Consider the following 21,768-nt stretch of genomic DNA (forward strand, 5'->3'; position numbering starts at 1 on the left):
ACGGTTCCGAGGATTATGTTTCGAAGTTGCAGCGCCACTAAAGTGGTAGGGGCGGTGGGGTAGTCTAGTGGTTAACGCGATCACTCGTCACGCCGAAGACACGGGTTCGATTCCCCACGTGGGTACAATGTATGAAGCCCATTCCTAGTGTCCCCCACCGTGATATTGTTAGAATATTGCTAAATGCGGCGTAAAACCAAAGTCACTCACTCACTCTCTAAAATGGTGAACGTCTCTGACCTGCATCACTTCCAGTCTAAGTAAGCTTAGGCTCAGTATTAGTCGTTACACGGCTATACTGAGTCTAACAAAACCTTGTGGAAGGTCGCGTCAGCTAACCTTTCCAATTGACCAAACTCGAAAAAGTTTGTACCCGAACGAGAAAATCAATTTTGTAAGTCCCGCCGAACCCTAAATAGTCTGATTGGTTAAATCCGTTCGGCCGTCTCGCCTTTTATTGGACGGTCATAGGTCGCTCAAGGTTAGCTGACGCCACCTTCCACAAGGTTTTGGTAGACTCAGTATAGCATTGTAACGAATAATACTGAGCCTAAGTTTACTTAGACTGGCATCACTTCGGGCTTTCCTCCTACCTAAAGTTAACAAGCCATGATTTAACTGGAATACGACTCATTCACTCACTCACTCACCGTAGAGCACAATGAGGAAGTACAAGTTAACAAAAATAACAGAAATATGTGAGACAACGATTGATATTTATTACATTTGTACATATCACCTGTCGACTACATTAATATGATGGCACAAATGTAGACACAGACAAACCGGCAAAACACAACATCACTGATAATATGTTATGTTCGTGTGTGCTTTAAGCAGTCGCAATGCAATCAACCAGTATTAGCACAGTGAGAGTTATAGTCAATGACATTTTGATCCAGCACGGTGATTCTAATGCATGAAATTTCATTATCAATCTGCGATCAGATCGAATAACTATTTGCCATTTCCCACAAAGCAACAGAAAGCTACAATGCCACAAGGTGAAGGTCATAGTTTCTGTAGGCACGTCAAGTCTCAATTATCCCGGCAAACAAACGCAACAACGTCCGGGTTCTGATCGCTGCATAACACTCCCGTTGGCATCAAGGACGTCTCAAACGGCCTTGATCCAGCTTCCTCATCCAAGTTGTCATGACAACACGTGCCAGTGTGACACTTGTTCCTTCTGATTTGCAACCATTTCATTCCAGTGATCCAGTTCCCTTCCACGTGCAAACATGAACGATCCAAGCACTACCCGACCAATTGCTTTATCTGAAAACAAATTGAAGGTGGCTAGAGTTATGGAAGTCTGATAACGGACAGATAGTTAGAGAGGCAACACCCCACGTACTGCCGGAGAGATGGCTTTACGTAACAAAACCACATACCACTATCCAATATTTAATCAACTAATTATTTGTTTGCGGGATATCTTCCCTCCCAGTGCAGGCAGAGAAATCAATGGTATCAAGATCACGTGTTACTGTAAGCCTTCGAGTCTTTGATATGACACGATGGTTATCTCTAAAAATATATGCGTGCAACAATATGTTTTCGAAAGATATATTTCATTACACAAATGCATATAATACAATACATGCATGTCAGAATATGTAACGATGCGAAGGTGAGTGAGTATGGTTTTACGCCGCTTTTAGCAATATTCCAGCTATATCACGGCGGGGGACACCGGAAATGGGCTTCACACATTGTACCCATGTTGGGAATCGAACCCGGGTCTTCGGCGTGACGAGCGGACGCATTAACCATTACACTACCCCACCGCCCCAACGATGCGAAGGTAACGATGGAATTACATCTTATTCAATTAAACAAGAAAACACATTCAGTGGATAAGTGCAGATCGTGGATTCCAACAACGGATTTACCCACAGTCTCATTCTTTCCTTCGTCAAAAAACATTAACGTTATGTCCTTCACATTTTAAACTTTCCTTCTATTTTATTATAAGTGTGTGTTAGGGAGCATTCATTTGATTTATGTTTTGAGGGTCTCGGGTCTCGAGTTTAAAATGAAAAGTTTTTTATGCGAGAAAAGATTAGTTTCTCGAGTCTTAGGGTCAAGTTTAAAATGAAAAGTTTTTTATGCGAGAAAAGATTAGGTTTTTCCATAAATATTTCCAAACTGAATAGGTTGCTGTCTGTGGTGACAAAGACGACGTTGCCATTACCTTTGTGCCCACTGTGATATTGCATAGCTGTAAGAGTGATACTGGCTGTATCAAGGCTTGTCACTGGGAGCTTGAAGGTGAAGGACTCATTGTACGTTGGGCTTGTCGATTTCTTTACCACTTCAGTCTTCTTGCTCTTGACCATCTTGTTTTGAACCATCAGGCTGACCTTCGCGTAGGAATCTGAAAGATTATTTTACCATACATGTATAAGGTGAGTGAGTGAGTTTGGTTTGACGCCGCTTTTAGCAATATTCCAGCAATATCACGGCGGGGAACGACAGAAATGGGCTTAACACATGTGGGGAATCGAACCCGGGTGTTCGGCGTGACGAGCGAACGCCTTAACCACTACCTCACCGCCATACATAAGGATCAATTTAACAATATACACATGTATATGACCGAATGTATAAAATATTTGACAACTGTAACCGTCGCTCAACAATGAGCAACAATAGAACAATAGGACAATAAAGTTCATTGGTACTTCATAACCGATCGTCAGTGAATGCTTCTATGATCCTGTAGCTTAGAAAAATAATAAAACGTGACAAGGGTTCAACAGTGAATACCCTTTATGCTTGGTTTCTCAATGTATATTGACGTATTCGTGATGCTGTTCAACGTATTCATGATCTGACGTGGCATGGGTATGCCAGTTTTATATACGTGGATTGACTATCATGTAGATCTATTACGCTATCAACGCAGTAGCACTAAGGAATATTTCCCAGTTAGGGACTTAAGTTTAGATGCGTTCCCCATCGTGGTGTACCTATAAAAAGACCATACGCACACACAGTCAGTAATCAAGTGTTACAAAGGAGTTAGTTCTGTCACCCTTTCTACTTCAGACCTAAACGTTAACCTGGGCAAGTGCTTATGTATTACAACCCTTCCACCAATAGGGCCCGTTAGTAGGTCGCGGCACTTCGCGAGACCTTAGTATTTCCAGTGACAAACAACGTTTCATACCTTTTCGAATGGTCTCATGGTTGTCAGTTGACAGTAAGGATAATCCTTGCAGGAATAACAAATTTCCGATCAAACTATCCCCAGATTAGCCAACTATTACGACTGTCAACAGCTGTGACAGCCAAGCATGGTTGAACACTTGGTCCGGTCTCGTAAAGTCACATTTGGCGGACGCGCAATTTGGAACCAGAACTGTTTTTTACATATGCGCATGTCACCATAAATCTGCTATCGGAAGTAAGCTGGGCCCCGTCTCGCATATCGCAAGTTGAACCAGCCGGGAACCAGCTTATTACCGGAAGTAGCGCCTCGCGAGATTTACAGGTCCTATTTGTTAGCCATGTCACGGAATCACCACCATGATGACTTTCAGATATTGTTTCAGTGTAAGTGGTGGAACCCGGATTTTCTGTCCGACGAACTACCCAGTTGTAATGGTCTGTTGACTTGTGCACGTTTACCTCACTATTTCGTCACAATTACAGAGACAACGGTGTGCTATAATAAACCTAACATCAATTTTGCAAGCGTAACTAAAAGACTTACGTGTTACAACTGAAGCAAAGTTGTAAAATTGTTAAGCAAATACCTTTCTGTCCATATCTTCGATAACCATATTTATCCTCACTACATCTGTGACTCATACCTGTGATAAGTTGTATGACAGAATGGTGAGTTGTGACAACTACAAAGAAACCTTCGATCAGACGGGCCGCGTGATGCAGACACATCATAATAACAACAGGATATATCCAGCACAGACATCCGCGCCAAGCCGCAATAACAACACGGACTAGGCTCTATCCCGCGAACAGCACTTGAAGTCCTTAATATCGAGTCTTTAGCTAAGGCTAGTCTAGACGTATTTCCAGTGATACTGAGAATACTACTGTAAACCGTCGCCCAATTATAGCAACAGACAATTGGGAATACTCAGTGCAAAACTCTTAATTACCAAAGGTCACTGATCGTATTGCTGTGGACACTGAAACACATTGTGGAAGTTGGCAAACACGCGCATACTCTGATCGAATAACAGCTTTTGGGATGTTGATCTAAGAAATATGTCTGGAGCGATTCTTAATTAGACTGTGCTACTGTGAATGGCTATCTACATGTACATGGTGCGTGTATTTTGCCATGATGTTATGTCGTTGCTGCTGAAATGGAATGTAATCTTGGTAGTATCAGACTGATTCCAGTTGGGAAGACTGATGAAAAGAAAGGGTTTGTATGTTTGTATTGCATAAGGTGCAGTGGATCGGTTAGATTGGACAGAAATAGCAGAGTGAGTTGACTGGTGTGAAATGCTGGCTAAGTGAGATTGTAAATGTTGATAGATCGAACCCTGATAATCTGGAAACGCTACCTTCCTGTTTGTAGTGAGTGAGTTTAGTTTTACGCCACTTTTAGCAATATTCCAGCAATATCACGGCGAGGGACGCCAGAAATGGGCTTCACACATTGTTCTCATGTTGGGAATCGAACCCGGATCTGTTTGTAACGCGTATGTGCAAACAGAGTGACTTAATCTGCAACAATGATTCGTTTATCCGAAAATAATTGTGTTTGTCCGGGCGTTTTTTTTTTTGTTTGTTGTTTCGTTTTGTTTGGGTTTGTTTGTTTGTTGTTGTTGTTTTTGTTTGTTGTTTGTTTGTTGTTGTTTTTTTGGGGGGGGGCGGAAACTCAGCTTTTTATGACATATTCTGTTGCATAAATAAACATAATCAAGTTCACTTCATGAAATAATTTCAAGTAGCAAAAGAGAATTCTCCGAGTAGCATTTGGACCTTTGTCATAAACAATACACAAAGGGATCTTAGCGCTAAGGTGATTGTAACTCTCAAATCTTAACACAGACTTACAACAGTCTTAGCACTAAGGTTATTTTGCACAACAGCTCAGTATACTATACCAAGGATCTTAAACAGTGGTAAATGGGACTCCCGACTGAATCACTACACACACTCCATCATATGTGTAAAATCTATCCGTTTAAATGTGTTCAATAACCCTCAACGATTACGGAGACTTCGGATAGCCATCCCACTGGACATTACATATTTAATCCAAATTACCACCGGTACTGAAGAAATATGTTTATAACTATACATGTTTCATTAAAACACCTTATGCTGGCGAAAACCACCTTTTGTTTCAGCACCCACAACCACCAACTCTCACTACTATTTCCTCCACATCCCCACAGTTCACTGTTTACAGTTCCCAAACTCATTACACCCATGCTCACCGACACTTGTGACGCCGTCCACTCGCTTGAAGGTTTTCCCCTCGAACACGCTGACAGTGAGACGTTCAAGATGGTTGTTGTACGACAAGGACACAAGAAGCTCCCCTCGGTCTGACGTCGTCTGAAGATAGAGACAGTGAGTTATGTTTACATCGCTATGAACAATAACGTCACTCGCCAACTCGTGAGTGATGCATGTTTAACATGCATAACCACAAACACTTTATGGTGTTCCCAAACAAAAGATATTAATCAAGGTGGATCTGGAATTTGGACCTACGATCACTTGATTTTGGCGCGAAACTTTGGGTCGACCACTGGGTCGTCTATTCCAAGCATTGCGTCCTCTGCCTACAGATTGTTCAGGAGGATTAAGCTACGTGTTTTAAAAATAACATTACACAGCATCATCTTGTTGCAGTCTGGACGCTATTATGTTTCTTAGCCTCTGGTATTGATTCAGTTACAGTTTCTAAGTGGAAACTTGATGCCAGAAAACGGCCACATCAAATAATTATATTGTCACTTGTGCTGTCATTTTAATTAGACTATATAAAGTTAAATTAGTAGGGCTATGACAAGTGTCTCCTGGGCGGGGCAATATGAGACGTAAGATGTAAGGTAAGTGGTCAGAGATGGAGTGGTCGACATACAACTGATAATTAAATACATCTGTGAAACAGGGTCTGCATCAAGGCTGTTTCATATGGCCTATTTCTTTGACAGTAAAAACATAATAACTGTCTTCATAGAAACACGACTATCAAATCTGGTTATCTCAAGTCAGTGGATGTTTGGAATGGTGAACATTAATAAGGTAGGTATCATACTTCATCTAACTTCAGGTTTTTGCGCGTTGAGTCAAATCTATTTTTTCCGTTTTGTTACATTGTATCCTCTGTGTATGTGACTGCGTGTATTTGCTGTGTGTTTGCGTTAATCTACTGAAGAGTATGCGTAAGACCCTAATATAGCTTAGAGACCTAAAACTGCATTAAAAGCTCTTGACAAACCCACTCGCTCACTAGGTATTGTTAATCAGTATGCAGTTATTGTAATAACATTTTGATACAACACGACGTGTTAAGTACATGTTCATTAACATATAAATATTGATTCTAATATTTCTCAAGATAAATGGTATTGATATATCTCACTCTCTGAACTCAAACAGCATGAAGTGAAAATTCAATACATATGAACTTCGTCGCTCGGTTTAAAATAACATGACTGGTGCATGCTGATGATGCAATCCTTTTAAATTTTTGTAAATTGTATGCTGAGACACAATGATTATTCGTAAAGAACAACTACTAGCAAGGGCGGCACAAGCTTGAGAACTCAGCATCAGCTGAGACGATTTGAGAGGCGAATGCAATTGTTGATACCTGAAGACAGAAAATGCACACTTGTGTTGAGTTTAACGCCGTCACAATTATTGGGATTTAATAAAAGAGGAGAGGGCAGAATGAGTGAACATGATTACATCACCAGTTATGATGTATATATCAGGAAAACTACATTTCGAAACTTAGTCAATATGTTTGTTGCTTTTTAAATACATTTCTTATCAACATTAAAGCTTTATGACGGCGGTCAGCAACTATCGAGGCTGGACCAGATAATCCAATGATTAACATCACAAGCATTGATCAGCGAAATTGTGGTACGATGACGGGCATCAGCCAAATCAGCGAGCCAGATCACCCGATCCCGTTAGACGCCTCGTATAGATTGCTGAAAACCAATACTAACCATGATCTTCACTGATCTTCGTGACGGTCGTTTTACAACCGAGTTAACCAAATTCTAATCACATCAAGGTAGAAAGATCACAAAGTTGGGAAGCAAACACGGACATTGGTTGTGAAGAGGGAATACCTTAACGACTGGGCTACCAAAGACCTAAGTGACATCAGCAAGCAAATAATATTATTATCCTGATGTCAGGATAGTTGCTTGATATATGAAACAAGATGCTAAAAGACAAATGTTGTATATAATAATATGGGCTATTGGAACTTTTCTTGGGAGAAAGTTATTATTTTTTTAAAAGATAATTGTTTTAACTACCAGATGTATTGTTAATGTTGTATAATAAATCTCAGTATAGTGTTGTTTACTTGTAACATTTGGCACGAAAACTGGTTTTACCGTTTTCCCATTGAAATGACATTTTTCCCTCAACTAGTACCGTGTCAACAAACCAGTAACCCCAACAAACTTCACCTCAGTACATAATTGCCCAATTTTGTAAATGCTACGAGCGACGATCTGTGAATGATATTTCCCGTTGTGTAATGAGCAATTAATGTGTTTGAAAAACACATGCAATCAAAGTCTCATTGGACTCTCTGGGGAAGAGCTAGCGACAAGCCCTTGAATTAGGAGCCATAACCAGCAACTAAGTGTATGGGGTAATTTCGCCTAACAACACTGGCAACGGAATAGATGAAGTAGAAAGTCGACTATGCGTTGCTTCAGCGGCAAAAAGGCGCCTGGTTTGATTTTGATGGAGACGCTAGTGCTGCAAATCCATATATGTGACCCTAAGCATGTTTATATATTTAGATAACACAAATAAGCATGCATTTAAGATGTGTCTTACATTTCCGTTAGAGAGGTACAAAGGTGAGAGAACCAGAAACTCCAAATTCCCTTTTCATTAAAAGACGATTTGTACTTTTGGAAAACTATTCTGTCATCATATACTCATCTGACAATGTTTGTGTATCACAATTTCGTTTCAACAATTGGAACTGTTATTGATAAAATGTGTTTTTCCTCTTTCATAAATCTATCCATATGGGTATATTCTTTGGATAAACAGTGAGGATACCGAGTTTGAATAGGTGTCCAATAGCCGATGGTTGACCCCGGAGAGGACCGTATGGTCATGGTTGACTTGATTCCGTGTCATTGTACCCCGACGGTGGGGAACGTGAAGTATTGCCTAAGTTGGTCATCGGTTATGAAGACGGGTCAAGGATGACAAGATTGATGTCTTTCTTGACAGCTTGTATCACTGCTCTCCGTAAGTAATCGTGGAATATTCAATCAAGATAGCATCATGATATCAATGGCAGAAACCAAGTTGCATTAATCATTCGGGATTAATTATTCCACATCCGTCTTCGCAGTTGACTCCAAGATTGGCTGCAGCCTGTGCCCAATTTGATAGACACCGAGAACTTGCTAATCTGCGACCTTTACCTTGAGGGTCATGACATCCGACTTCCTGCCAACAGCGGTGATACGTACTGATAATGTCAACGTATTGATGGTAATCTTAGAAGTATCCGTGCCCTGTAGATTCCGTTCAATAATGCATAAAGGTCTGTCTTTATATTTAACAGTTGGGACCCGAGAGCTGTGGTGACATTGGGCCAGGTCAGCCTTGTGTTAGATTCAGTGAAACCTGTTTAATCCGGAAAACCCCTCCATAGAGTGTATATAAAAGTAAAATAATAGACATATTGCTACTAACCATTATTCGTCATTTTGAACTCTAGTTATTCCGGATGATTTAACAGCGATCAGGAACTTCATCGAAGCAGCATTGAGTATTCATAACTTCAGCAACATTGAAATTATTTTTTCACTAGACATATGATACGAGAGATGACAACTTTCAAGAAATCAGCTTTCCTTACTGTTGAGCAATATAATTTCAGTTCACGTTTTGTTGCTTGCTTTGCGTGACTTTTGCGTTTTAATCGAGAATGCTTTTACTATAGTACTCACTTGAATAGAAATAAAATGTTTTTGGCGTTTATTTGGTTATTACTTTATTAAAATAGGTAGTTTCAACAGATATTAAAATAACTATGTTTTCCCCAACTAGGCCTTTTCATTTGGTCCTCTAATCATCATCCAAAATACCCTTTTACAGGTAAAAATAACGAAAATTTGCATATTAACAATTTTAGAAACATGTTATGACTTACGTCACAATCAACAATTGGTGGTAACAACTACCTGCAGCACTGTTTAGACGGAAAGATGCATTTGCACGTGCGTTGCCATAGCGATTGTACAATTGACAATCAAAGCTTTGAATGAACTCGTAAAAATAGTCAACTTTCATCAGAGTACAGGCATGAAAAGTGTATTGAAAAAATCCCTAAATAAAGTGTTTTGTATATCAATTAGAATAAAAGACATAATGGATGAATGGTATATGACGTTTTTCATAACATATATTATGTACGCCAACCTATGGAGAGAACATCTCATTTGCATACTATAGCTTGCATCAGAATCGTACATTTTGACTTCGATGAAATTTCAAGGGGTAAACATGACACGATTGGCTCTACTGTAAACTCATCTATTTCGGATGATTTTACAAAAAGTGTTAAAAACTAAAGTTGGGAAAAACGATTGTCATTGAATATATAACAATCAAACGTTAGTTCTGTTCCAAACTACGAAATAAATTCCAAAGACCATTTCATTTCTATTTCCGTGAGGAGTTTACCAATATTTAAATGAGTGTCATTCGAGTCTTGCTCAAATGAGGTTTTATCAAGGTAAGAACATTTAAGACCCAAGTAAAACTTTAAAACAAGGTTATAGCAGGTATATGGTAGAATGTGACATATTTGACGCATCATTTACGAAGAGGATGTCTGGTAACAAATGCTATTCCCTCTTTTGATTTGTACGATATGTTATAGCACTTTGATTTTTGTTTTGCCTTTGCATGTGTTTGTGATACGTTCGCAGACACCTGGTATCATCAGAAAAACATTTTCATGATATAACCCGAACCGGACAATCGTCTTTGATTTTGCAGGGAGTTTGAAAGATTTAAGGAGGTTAAGGGGTTTACTGTTATTCTTAGGTTGATTTTCCAAAAAAACTTATTGATCGGATTTGACGTTTTCTTTAATTACTTACATGGCAAAAGAATGCATATACTAAAAAGCTGGTTTTAACCCAAACCTAACAAACGTTAACAAAATATTACTGGGCTGCAAACGTCGTTCAAAAACGTGAATGTAAGGTAAAATTAATTCATACAATGTGCAATACAATATTCATATTTATGATATTCTGTTTTCACGTACCATCAAACGTTCGTGTATACTTTCTTTTGACCTTCAGTTTAGTTCATTCCGCGCGTTTGCCAATCAATAAATCTGTATTATTTATAATAAGTGCAGCCCACATGAATATTTGTACTGTGATAAAAATGCATAACTCGTGTGCTTGTCTGCCAACGACATGTCTCTTCAAGGTCTCAATAAAACTGTTATCTCGTTTATTCATTGAGTGGAGTCGAACATCGATGTTCGTACTACATCATTAACGTTTCGGATAAAAAAATGACTCAATCTATTCAACTTCTTTATATAGGTTTTCAGTGTTCAAGAGTCACAGTTTTATGCATATATCATTGAGTTTCTGATTCTTGATTTAAAAAACTACTGAAATAGAAATATGAAATAAGTCACTTAACTTAAACTGCGGAAACCTATCACGATATGATTCATGAAGTAAGTCACTTAACTTAAAATATTCAAGAACCGTTTTAGAATTAGCATACCTCTCGCTCTTAAAAGGTGTTGCATTTCTAAAGAATGTCGTTAACGTCACTGTCGACAAACGACAAAAGAACAAAAAAGTAACCTTTACGTTACATTGAAGTTTTCCTGCCTATTTACAGTTTGTGTAGTGAGTGAGTTTAGTTTTACGTCGTACTCAGCATTATTCCAGCTATATGGCGGCGGTCAGTTTGAAAGAAACGTATTTGTCCGTTCTCAATTCCATACATGTGCACAAATTATATACAGTCTATAATCAAATACAAGACATTACTTAGTACTGTAATCCAAGGCTTTTCTATAGTTTCATTTGAAACATTAAATTAATCGTTCTTGGAGTGACGTCACCATCTCCTTTCACGTCTGCACGTTTGCGTGCAAGTTGTCTTGTCATGAGACAATAAAGTATACTGGCGGCGTCGTGCAATACGAATCGGGCTCAAGCCGAGGCTGTGATCGTTAATGGGGTAAAGGATATTTATCATAACAGAAATATAATTTAACTTCCCTTGATAAAAGAGGATGATGCAAATGTGACGCAAGTTGTAGACGTTCACCACTTTTAGGGAACCAATCAGGACAAACAGGTCATAGGGTAGAATTCACATAGGATTTATCTCACCTAGCTGATAGTTACATACCCTATGCTTATGGGACGGGAGTCAGTTCTCCTTCTGTAAGATTCAGCGAGCGAAACAGGTTTTACGCCGCAACTAACGGTTTGCAGCTTATTAAGTAGCGTAGGCTTCACATGGAGTCAAATCCGATATTGCAGGTATAGCCGATTCCCATGACACGGGTAAAATCAGAGAGAGAGGTAATCATAGAATCCTGGTATAACTAAGGTACGTAACTCTTCACGTAAAAAGATAACGTAATGTCTTTACATGAATGCCTGTTTAGGACGAGATATGTAGCCAGTAATGGGATCATGTTGAACCACCTTCTGAAAACAGATTCTTAATGTATTAATTCCGGTCATTACCAGTTCGTTAAGTTCAGAGCCGCTTACTGACAGTACGCACCTTAACGCCCTTCATTAGCTATGTAGTGCTAGAGACATATCTTAACAGTAGTCACTTCAAAGTGAAGGTGCGGGATGTTCAAAGCAACAATTTTATCAGTTTAAACATGTTTCTTTGAAGCTTTTAAAAGGTCATATTTTTCAAGCGGATTATTGACTGCGAGTCGCGCAGATAATAATAGTGTTGAAGCGAACACGGCAAGAAAATGTGATTGTTTGATTATCTGATTAATGTTTTCTCTTAGATATCGCGAGGGCAGAAGCACTTGTGGTTTATATATGGAAAGATATTTATATTATCGAGGAGATAAGGTGAGGGATTTTTTAAATTTTGTGAATGCTTTACTGAATGGGGAAAACGTGGGGGTGAATTTAATGAGATGATATTGCAACATCGCGGGGGATTTAAAGTTCAATGACAGCTTCATACATGACAGAGGGTCTAAGGGTCATCTGGTATTAGTCAAACGTTCGCTCGTCATGTAAAGGACCTGAAATTGATCCCATTCAACATGTGTGAAGCCAAATATTGCTTGGCTGTTTGTGTTAGTGGTGTAACACATCACACAGTCACTTTATCACATGGTTGGTTGGCTTGTTGGTTAACGCGGCATTCAGCGATATTCCCGCTATATGGCGGAGGTCTGTGCATAATCGCGTCTGGACCAGATAATCCAATGATCAACCGAATGAGCATCGATCTACACAGCTAGAATACAATGCCGTGTGTCAACCTAATCAGCGAGCCTGACCACCCGATCCCGTCAGTCGCCTCTTACGAGAAGAACATTAACGATTAGGTATGAATCGTATATCAGTGATATAAGGAGAAGACTTAAACCTTGCCTTTACAGACCCTCCATTAACTGCCCACTGACATCGCATTGGCTCCCTCCACCATCACCTACCTCCCATATACAGTCGAATCCCAATATCTCGAACTCAGTGGAGACGAATTCTCGGTTGTGTCGTACTCATCTCTCGGTCCCTGCCGGTTTCCTTATCTTTATCAATACTTTTACCCTGATGTCTCGAACTAGATGTGTCGAATTCCCGGTTGTGTCGAACTCATTTTAGGGTCATTTTTGTACTCTTCCAGTCACTACACTTGTCATTACAACTCCATCGTATACTCCCCCTCAACGTCTCCGACAACGACTCGTCTCCTCCAACATTAGCCAATTGCAACACCGAACCCTCCTTCACCGTAATCTACTTCCTATATACATCTCCAGTCACTACAAATGACATTACGACGCCATATCCATCATCTGCAACCTCCAACAACGCTCCATCCACCGTAAGCTATCACCGACTTCTCCCTCACATACCCACCCGCCACCGTGTTAATTCCCCATTAACAAACGCTCCCGACATCATCAACCTCCTCCGACACCTCTTTCACCAACAACACCTCCATCGTCACCCACCTCCGACACCTCCCTCACCAACAACACCTCCACCGCCACCCATCTCCGACACCTCCCTCTCCAACAACAACTCCACCGCCACCCACCTCCGACACCTCTTTCTCCAGGTCCCGCCATACCACCAGCCTCCCCTCCAGCAGACAGTCGTGGTCACGGAGCGGGTACAGAGCGTGGCCAATGACGTTGTGGCGCTTGTGTCTATCCACGTCGTATACTGTCAGCTTCAGAACGCGGTCGTCAATGGTCCGGGAATTCACCTGCAACCATAGGAATTCTGCTTGTACCCACAGACAGTTAGCAGACCCTTTAACAAGGCGTCCCCAAGTAGTCGATACGCCACGACTTAAAATCATGGTCGGCAACTGAACTATAGCACACGTCAGATATAAACGACAACTTGGTACCACTACCCTACTGTAGGGACATATCTGGTCAATTTGGTTACAAACCTGACAAATGAAGAAATAATTAATTGTAGTAAATTTAATATAAACGCTGCAACCCGAAGCTTCTCGCTCACACGTGGATATTTCCCTGCAAGTCTACTGGGACATACTGCTAAGGATAGCGCTGCTAAACACCGCTATGTACATCTGATCCAATTACATTGAGGACAATTCAGAATTCATCTGTTCATTATCTGGCAAATACGATGTATACATGTCCGCACTCGTTTTATCCGTCTAATTTGATCCCGAATAAAGAGAAAAGAACAAAATTAATAATATTACATCGAATACAGTATTATTGCAGTATGTAATGTGTTATAGTGTGTGTGTGTAGATGAATGGCTGGATGGATGGAAGGATGGATGGATGGAAGGAAGGATTAATGGATGATGGACGGGTGGATGGATAGATAGAAGGAAGGAAGGATGGATGGATGGATGATGGATGGAAGGGTGTATGGATGGATGGATAGATGAAAGGAAGGATGGATGGATGGAAGGGTGTGTGGATGGATGTAAGGGTGGATGGAATGAAGGATGAATGGATGATGGATGGAAGGGTGGATGGATAGATGGAAGGAAGGATGGATGCATGGAAGGGTGTATGGATGGATGGATGGAAGGGTGGATGGAAGGGTGGATGGATGGATGGAAGGAAAGAAGGAAGGGCGGATGATGGATGGATGGATGGATGGAGGGTGGATGGATGGATGATGGATTAATGGATGGAAGGAAGGATGGATGGAAGGAAGGAAGGAAGGAAGGAAGGAAGGACGGACGGACGGACGGAAGGAAGGAAGGAAGGAAGGAAGGAAGGATGGACAGATAGATGTAGGCAGGTAGGTAGGTAGGAAGGACTGTTAGCTGTTCTCGTAGTAGGCTGTTCTCGACTTAAACATTGAAAACATTTCTGACTACCTGAAAGACATAACTCTCCTCGAACTTCGGGTTACAGGTTTTCTTTCTGAACTTCGACTGGAGATAACGTCTTTCGTCTGGCATCAGGTACAGTCTGTAACATAAATAACTTACATTTATTGACACGTTCTATTACTGACTTCATAAATATGTTTTATTGTATTTATACAGAAAACCTTATACTCGCCTCGTCGAAATGTCTTTTTTTAACAAAACAATAGTTTGCTTTGGGTTGGCATGGGTGGGGGAAGGGGACGAAAAAAATGCATATTTGGTTTTCAATCACAAAACTGACGCATGCGGTTCTTTTGTTGTAAGTAATTGTGTCTGTATTCATCGATTTCCCCTGTAAGTTCACTAATTAATGATAGTCATCGATTCATACTAGTGAGTGAGTATGGTTTTACGCCGCTCTTAGCAATATTCCAGCAATATCTGGGGACACCAGAAATGGGCATCACACCCATGTGGGGAATCGAACCCGGGTCTTCATCGTGACGAGTGGACGCTTTAATCGTAAGGCTACCCCACCGCCCCCGATTCATATTGAAAGACTGGAAGAACTGAATTAACACTGAATCAATTGATTGAATGTATATAGTGCTTGTGTACAATGATATTCAGGCCGTCTGTGAAATGGCCGGACATCTTTAAATTAATGTAGTTTCATCCAAGGTTTCACCGTGATTGACTGACTAGTGTGGTCTTCGCTATATATAGTAATTCTTTTTTTTCCTATTTTTTCTCTTTGTTCTTGAGAATTTTCCACTTTTTGATGAAAGTGATTAGGTGAACAAAATGAAAGAAAAGTAAGCAGTAGAAAACGAATCCATCATATTGCGACATGTTGGTCCCGCGGTACACACTTCTTGTTGTAATGTTTCTGTGTAGTGATGCAAAAATATCGGTTCCTACGTGTATAGTGATCTACTCAGGGACAAGGGTCTCACTTAGGAGATAAACATCATGCGTTGGCCAATTTCCGGGTGTTATTGAGTATTTGAAGCCCGGGAATATTCCCGGGCTTCAAATACTCAATAACACCGGAAATTGGCCTACACATGATGTTTATCGACATTGTAAACACAAAAGTAAACCAAAAAGGTCCACACGCGTTTTTGTGTCTGCACTCATTGACATCGAGTATGGGTACAGCAGTGAAATGTCATCAGCCGGCCGTTTCGGCTGTCTCCCATGGTAGCATCTGGAACTGCTCATTTGTGACGTCATTCAGACTTTACGTCACAAAATGATTTGAATGACGTCATCACAGCTGACGACGTAACAATACAATAGTATGAGCGATGTTTGTACGTATTAATACGCAGTGAATTTCCGGGAATCGAATGCCATTCGATCATGTTTTTCAACCAATCAGATTAAAGAATACAGTGACTTTTGGTTTACAATTAACTTTGCTGTCTCAGCCGCAAGATGTGGTGGTGGTGGTGGTATAGTTTTAGGCCGCCTGGGACCAGAAATAAGGTCTGTTTCGTCTAAACGTAACACGTTTATTGAAGTTGAACTATCACAAACATAGTAGGCATACTGCATTGTTTCTACTTACCATGCATAACAGTGTATTTACTATAGTTAGATATTTTGATGAAATGACACAGTATTCTGCTTAGTGACATGTGTTAAAACATCAAGCAACGAAGTGTTGTTTCGGAAAACAAAAAAAAAACAACAACCCAAAATGCACACACACACACACACACACACACACACACAAATATAATGCTCGTTAAAAAAACATATTAAAAAATAAAACCGAAAATGAAATGTTAAAACGATTTAAAAGCAATACATATATTTGGTTTAAAGGTTCTACGTATGCTTAGATTGTCTCTCACTCGCCGTGCCGAGTTGCTTCCTATGAGCGTCTAAGGAACCTACGATGTTCACAACGATTCCGTGTTTATATCCGTAATCGCTTGTTTCACAAAAGTATTTAACGTTTAAGATCTGCTAGGTTCGGGCTTTCTTTCTCACTCACATGCATAAGGACATTGAACAAATTGTTACAAGTCAATAACGGGTATTTTATGTAACACACATGAACACATATTACACATGTGTTTATCCTATATATTACAATGATGTATAAAATATTCTTTATATTGTCAAACCGAAACATGAGTCTCATTAACCAATTCAGACAATGACCTACTTTTCAGCCGATCCGAAATTTCTCGTGTGAAAGTGATAAGAGACACTACAAACAACTATGGTTACACTAAATTCCAATTCCTTGTTTCATAAGAAAATGGTATTTACAAATTAATTTTAATTTTAAAGTTTAAAAAAATCGTGTTTCTATATGTTTATGTCGAGGTTTAGTCAGCATGTCGTTAACATAGACGTCACAGACTGCCCCTGTTTGAAGAGGTAGTACTGGTTACACGTGTTATTTGTTTTTTGCGCTTATTAAGTGTATTTTTGTAACGTACAATGTGGTTGATATAATATCAATACCGTACCAGGCCGCCAAACCTTTCTAGCGACCGAGCCTCGTTTTGAGATTTCCAAGACTTCCAGATTTCCGTTTGTCAGGGCACGCTGTACAACAGAGCACACTGCACGACGTTGTTGCAATGTTTAGAAGGAGCGTAGTGTAGCAATATACAAGCTATTAGATGTATCAAATAATACCGATTAGTATTTATATATCTAGTTGAATGAGTTGGTCTGGAAATTCTGGACTTGTTATTGTATTGCAATAGGACAGAACCCAGTCAGCAGGAAGAGACTGTTGTGCAATCAATGTTTTGACTTGACACACATATACGGGAATATTTCAAATATGGTTATGTTGTAACATATATTATAAACAATAATGTTCATACTGTAATATAGTGTCAACACGTGGTATACGTGTCGACTGGGGAAATAGCTCATGTTTAAGATGAGGTGTACGTACAATACGTTGACAGGACGAAGGAATACGTTGAGTTCAAACTTCTTTAGTTACATGACAAACAAATACACATGGAATAAATGAGGTGAGCGGAGTTCCTGCTCAACCCCAGGGCGTTTCCTACGAGTAGCATTCTCCTGCTCGTGGTCGTCCCTACAGACAGTCGGAATACCGGACTCGCACTCTTTCACCGTCTAGATGTGAGCATACTAAGCATATATACAGTTTTTGACAACAATGGACAGGCGACGACTCAACAATGGACAGATAGAAAAAACAATAGCACTTCCTTGGCCAGTTGATGCGATGGCAGATATGGCCAAGGGGGATGACCACTTAGGTTATAAATGTCACATACAGTAATTAATGGGCTGACAAGTCAATGTACAATGCGGAAGTGATAAGGATTACATAGAATACAGATTAGCGTCATATAAATAATTACAATAAAGTCTCACATGTCTTGACTACATAGTTTTTTACTTTTAAATATTTGGACGATGGCTGTCCTGAATTAGTGCCTATAACAATAGCAATAGTACAACCCTATTACTATTGTAAATATATTGACAAGTTCCAACCTTTCTATTGTATATGTATATGGACTCGTAACAATAATTAACATTGTAACAAGTGTAGATGTATTACAATGTGTATAGACCAGTGAAGATCCAGGATAGAACTGATCTTCAGTAAACCATGCTTGTTGTCAGAGGCGACTAACGGGATCGGGTGGTCAGGCTCGCTGACTTGTTTGACACATGTCATCGTATCCCAGTTGCGTAGATCGATGCTCATGCTGTTGATCACTGGATTGTCAGGCCCAGACTCGATTATTAACAGACCGCCGACATATATCTGGAATACTACTTAGTGCGGCGTAAAGCTGAATGCATTCATTCATTACAATGTGTACACTGTGACACACGTGTGAACATAAAACAATTATTTTCGTATTGTAACGCGTTTGGACAGATAACAACGTTTATATATAACAAGCATGTACACATATAACAAGCATATATTGTAAGACATATGGACATATTGCAATAATACCTCCACTGTAGATGAGACAAAGGTAATATATAACAATATGCCAAAAACATTCATTCAGCAATAGCGTCACGTGACAGAACCATCGATATCACACCAAACTTTTCAACTTTGACATATACACCTGTAACAGTAAACATCACTCCTTTACTGTCAATGAGGGTCGTCACGGCGAAGACGAAGACCCGGGATCGATTCCCTACATGGGTACAATGTGTGAAGTCCATTTCTGGTGTCCCCCGTCGTGATATTGCTAGAATATTGCTAAAAGCGGCGTAAACTTTTACTGTCACTGAAGTTGGATGTAACATCTGGAAACAATCTACCTATGGCGTTGATTCCATTCTATTGTCTAACATGTAACACCAATTCCTGAAGAAAGGAATGTAAAGGAACCTTCATGATATTCAACGTAGACCCTTCACATCATGCGGTTTGGAGGTGCAGAGGAAGCGATTGAAAGGCAACACACGTACGCATTGGTATGCAACAGTTACAAAAACAAATTCGTCTGAAGATTAATACAGGAATGGTTATTTTGTATATAAATACATAGAGGTGTTTACTTCTTTGAAGTGAATGTTTTCATTTATATTCATGTAATTTATTCATGAAAAGACCATATTTGTGATAAACAATTCTTCAGTGTACATACATATAATTCCCCGAGACGTCGGCACTGACATGGGTTTGTCGATGTTCCATTTACAGACACAAGTGATGCAAAGTGGAAGCAGCGAGCTGCATCCTGTGCTCACTGCTCCATGAAAAGCAAGGGGATGCTGGTCTGAACATGGAATATTATCAGGCTAATGCGGCTTTTATGTAGCGATTAGATAGCATAGAAGGATGTTATCTTCTCGTTACCCAGAAGAACTTCTTGTCTCCAAAGAGGATTTGTGTCGTCCCAGAGAAAGGTCATTGTAGAGTAGGAGCAACTCATTGCTTGGAAACGTGTAGTTGTTAAAACAAAGAGTGAATTATAATTGCCTCTTTAATACAGTGATTCGCAATTTTATGAGCATGGTGTTTTTTAAGCATAGTTATTATCGAGACCATCTATTATCATAAATATTTCAATACGACAAGGACATCAAAATGGTTAACACCGTTAACAAGTTTTTCTTTGCTTATGACCTGATGACAGATGGCCTTTATTTCAGAAATGAACTTCAACAGACATATGGATTGGAACATAGTCTGACGTTAACATAACATATATGCATACAGTGAACATTTGCTCTTGTGCACATTTGCATAATGCAAATTTACTCCTTGTGTAAATATACACACATAAATATGCTCAACATGTCAAGTATGCTCACGTTTGTATGTTTTTTGCATACAAATGAAAAAGGTGACTGTGACCAGGATATGCCTACATGCGCATGTTACAATATACAGTTGGACGGTCCAAGCGTCAATGCAGCTGGGTAGCCGAGTGATCACTAAAATTACATCATAAATAAAGGTTCGGTCCCCAATTGGGTCCGTGGTATGAAGCCTATCATAGTATTGATGTGATTTTCCTTGAATATTGTTTGAAGATGTTTAAACCCGTACTCACTCAGCTTTGGAAGTATACGTACATTTCCCAGTTACAAATTCTACCAAAACAACACATTAATTTCAACCCCCACGCCTTAAAATTGAGAGTGAGTGAGTTTGGTTTAATTTCGTTTTGAACAAAAATCAAGACATATCAATGGTGTCAGTTCGATTTGTGAGTTAAGCCCGAAGTGGTGAAGGTCTCAGGCATTTATTTATGATGATGACAAAGTAGAAATCTTCGCTTCCTCAAGTGTTGAAGGTAATAAGTAATATTTGAAAAGCAAATCACAAGGTTACATAAACATGAACGGTCAAAAACAACAATCATACGTAATTTTAGACATACGTTTCCGCGATTATTTCAATATAAGAAGTACTTTAGTACCTTATGGACACAGTCACCAGAAATGAACTCCATAAACTATATTGTACCCATGTTGGGCGTCAAACACGGGCCTTCGTCATGACGAGCAATAGTTTAAGCACTATGCTAACACACACACATGCACGGACGCACGCACAGATACACAGACACACACACCTCACACTGTGGCATGTGACTGAACATCATGATTGCAGTTTATGTTCAGGAATTCGTTTACAGAAGAGAGGATGCATACTAGATGAACTGTTGGCTTTCATAGTCAGTGTTAATGATATCGATTGTCTCCCAGTACCAAGATCAGGTAAAACCCCGTCTATGTTGACAATATGTGTAAACCAAATGTCTTGTTACCAACGTTCATTCAAACAAGACACTCTGAGCCAAACGCAAACACTTTTATCAAATAGCTGGAATCGAAAAACGGATTAATAACACATCAGACTCCGCATACTGTGTCTCAACACATCCTTGAATGGAGTATCTAGAATCAAAGGATGAGTTATCCTCAACGTAACAAATTTAACAACCTTAACTGGATGCATGACACTATCCACATAGCAATGGCTCGGTTGGCTCAGAGGTCACAACTAGGCGGAATGTCATACATAAGAAATTACTGAAATCGGGGAACTGCTCTTCAAGTATTGATCTAAACAATAAGATAAAATCATTGACGATCAATCACGTGACTGGTCGGTGTTACTGCGCGTTAAGAGGTTGCCGTGTGACATGTTCACAATCTCTCCCGATAGTAAAGTCTCCGCGTTCTGTTCAAACAGCGTATGTCTTGAAATAATTACTTCGTCTCCAGCGCAAACCGTAATAAAGCTGTCAGGGCTTTACAACCTTCTTGTCTCCGGTTTATTGTCATCCACCAATGTTGGGAGTTATTAACCGTTCCCTATCCATGTGATCAGTCTTTCGTGAAAGAATGAGTGAATGAGTTGGGGCTTATGCAGCTTACAATATATTTTTGTTACACCACGATTGCATACGGACTCGCCAAACAATCACTCATGAAATTAAAACAATATGTTTCCATTAACTTTTACCCAAAAAACTGT

General features: G+C 39.7%; 1 protein-coding gene across 3 annotated transcripts in view; it reads right to left on the reverse strand.

Moving 5' to 3' along the window:
- Positions 1 to 702: 702 nt before the first annotated feature.
- Positions 703 to 21,768, reverse strand: part of LOC124269328 (synaptotagmin-15-like) — a 118,212-nt gene continuing 97,146 nt past the window's right edge. For all 3 annotated transcript variants that reach the window (XM_046704337.1, XM_046704338.1, XM_046704339.1), the window contains 5 exons: positions 14,796 to 14,889; positions 13,516 to 13,686; positions 5,427 to 5,547; positions 2,198 to 2,380; positions 703 to 1,278 (listed from right to left, as the gene is read on the reverse strand). In XM_046704337.1, the coding sequence (XP_046560293.1) occupies positions 1,154 to 1,278; positions 2,198 to 2,380; positions 5,427 to 5,547; positions 13,516 to 13,686; positions 14,796 to 14,889 (694 nt within the window). In that variant the 3' untranslated portion in view covers positions 703 to 1,153. The remainder of the gene's footprint in view (positions 1,279 to 2,197; positions 2,381 to 5,426; positions 5,548 to 13,515; positions 13,687 to 14,795; positions 14,890 to 21,768) is intronic.

Source organism: Haliotis rubra, unplaced genomic scaffold (genome assembly GCF_003918875.1).
Source record: "Haliotis rubra isolate DU_JTF1 unplaced genomic scaffold, ASM391887v1 Scf144, whole genome shotgun sequence".
In the NCBI taxonomy this organism is placed as follows: domain Eukaryota; kingdom Metazoa; phylum Mollusca; class Gastropoda; order Lepetellida; family Haliotidae; genus Haliotis; species Haliotis rubra.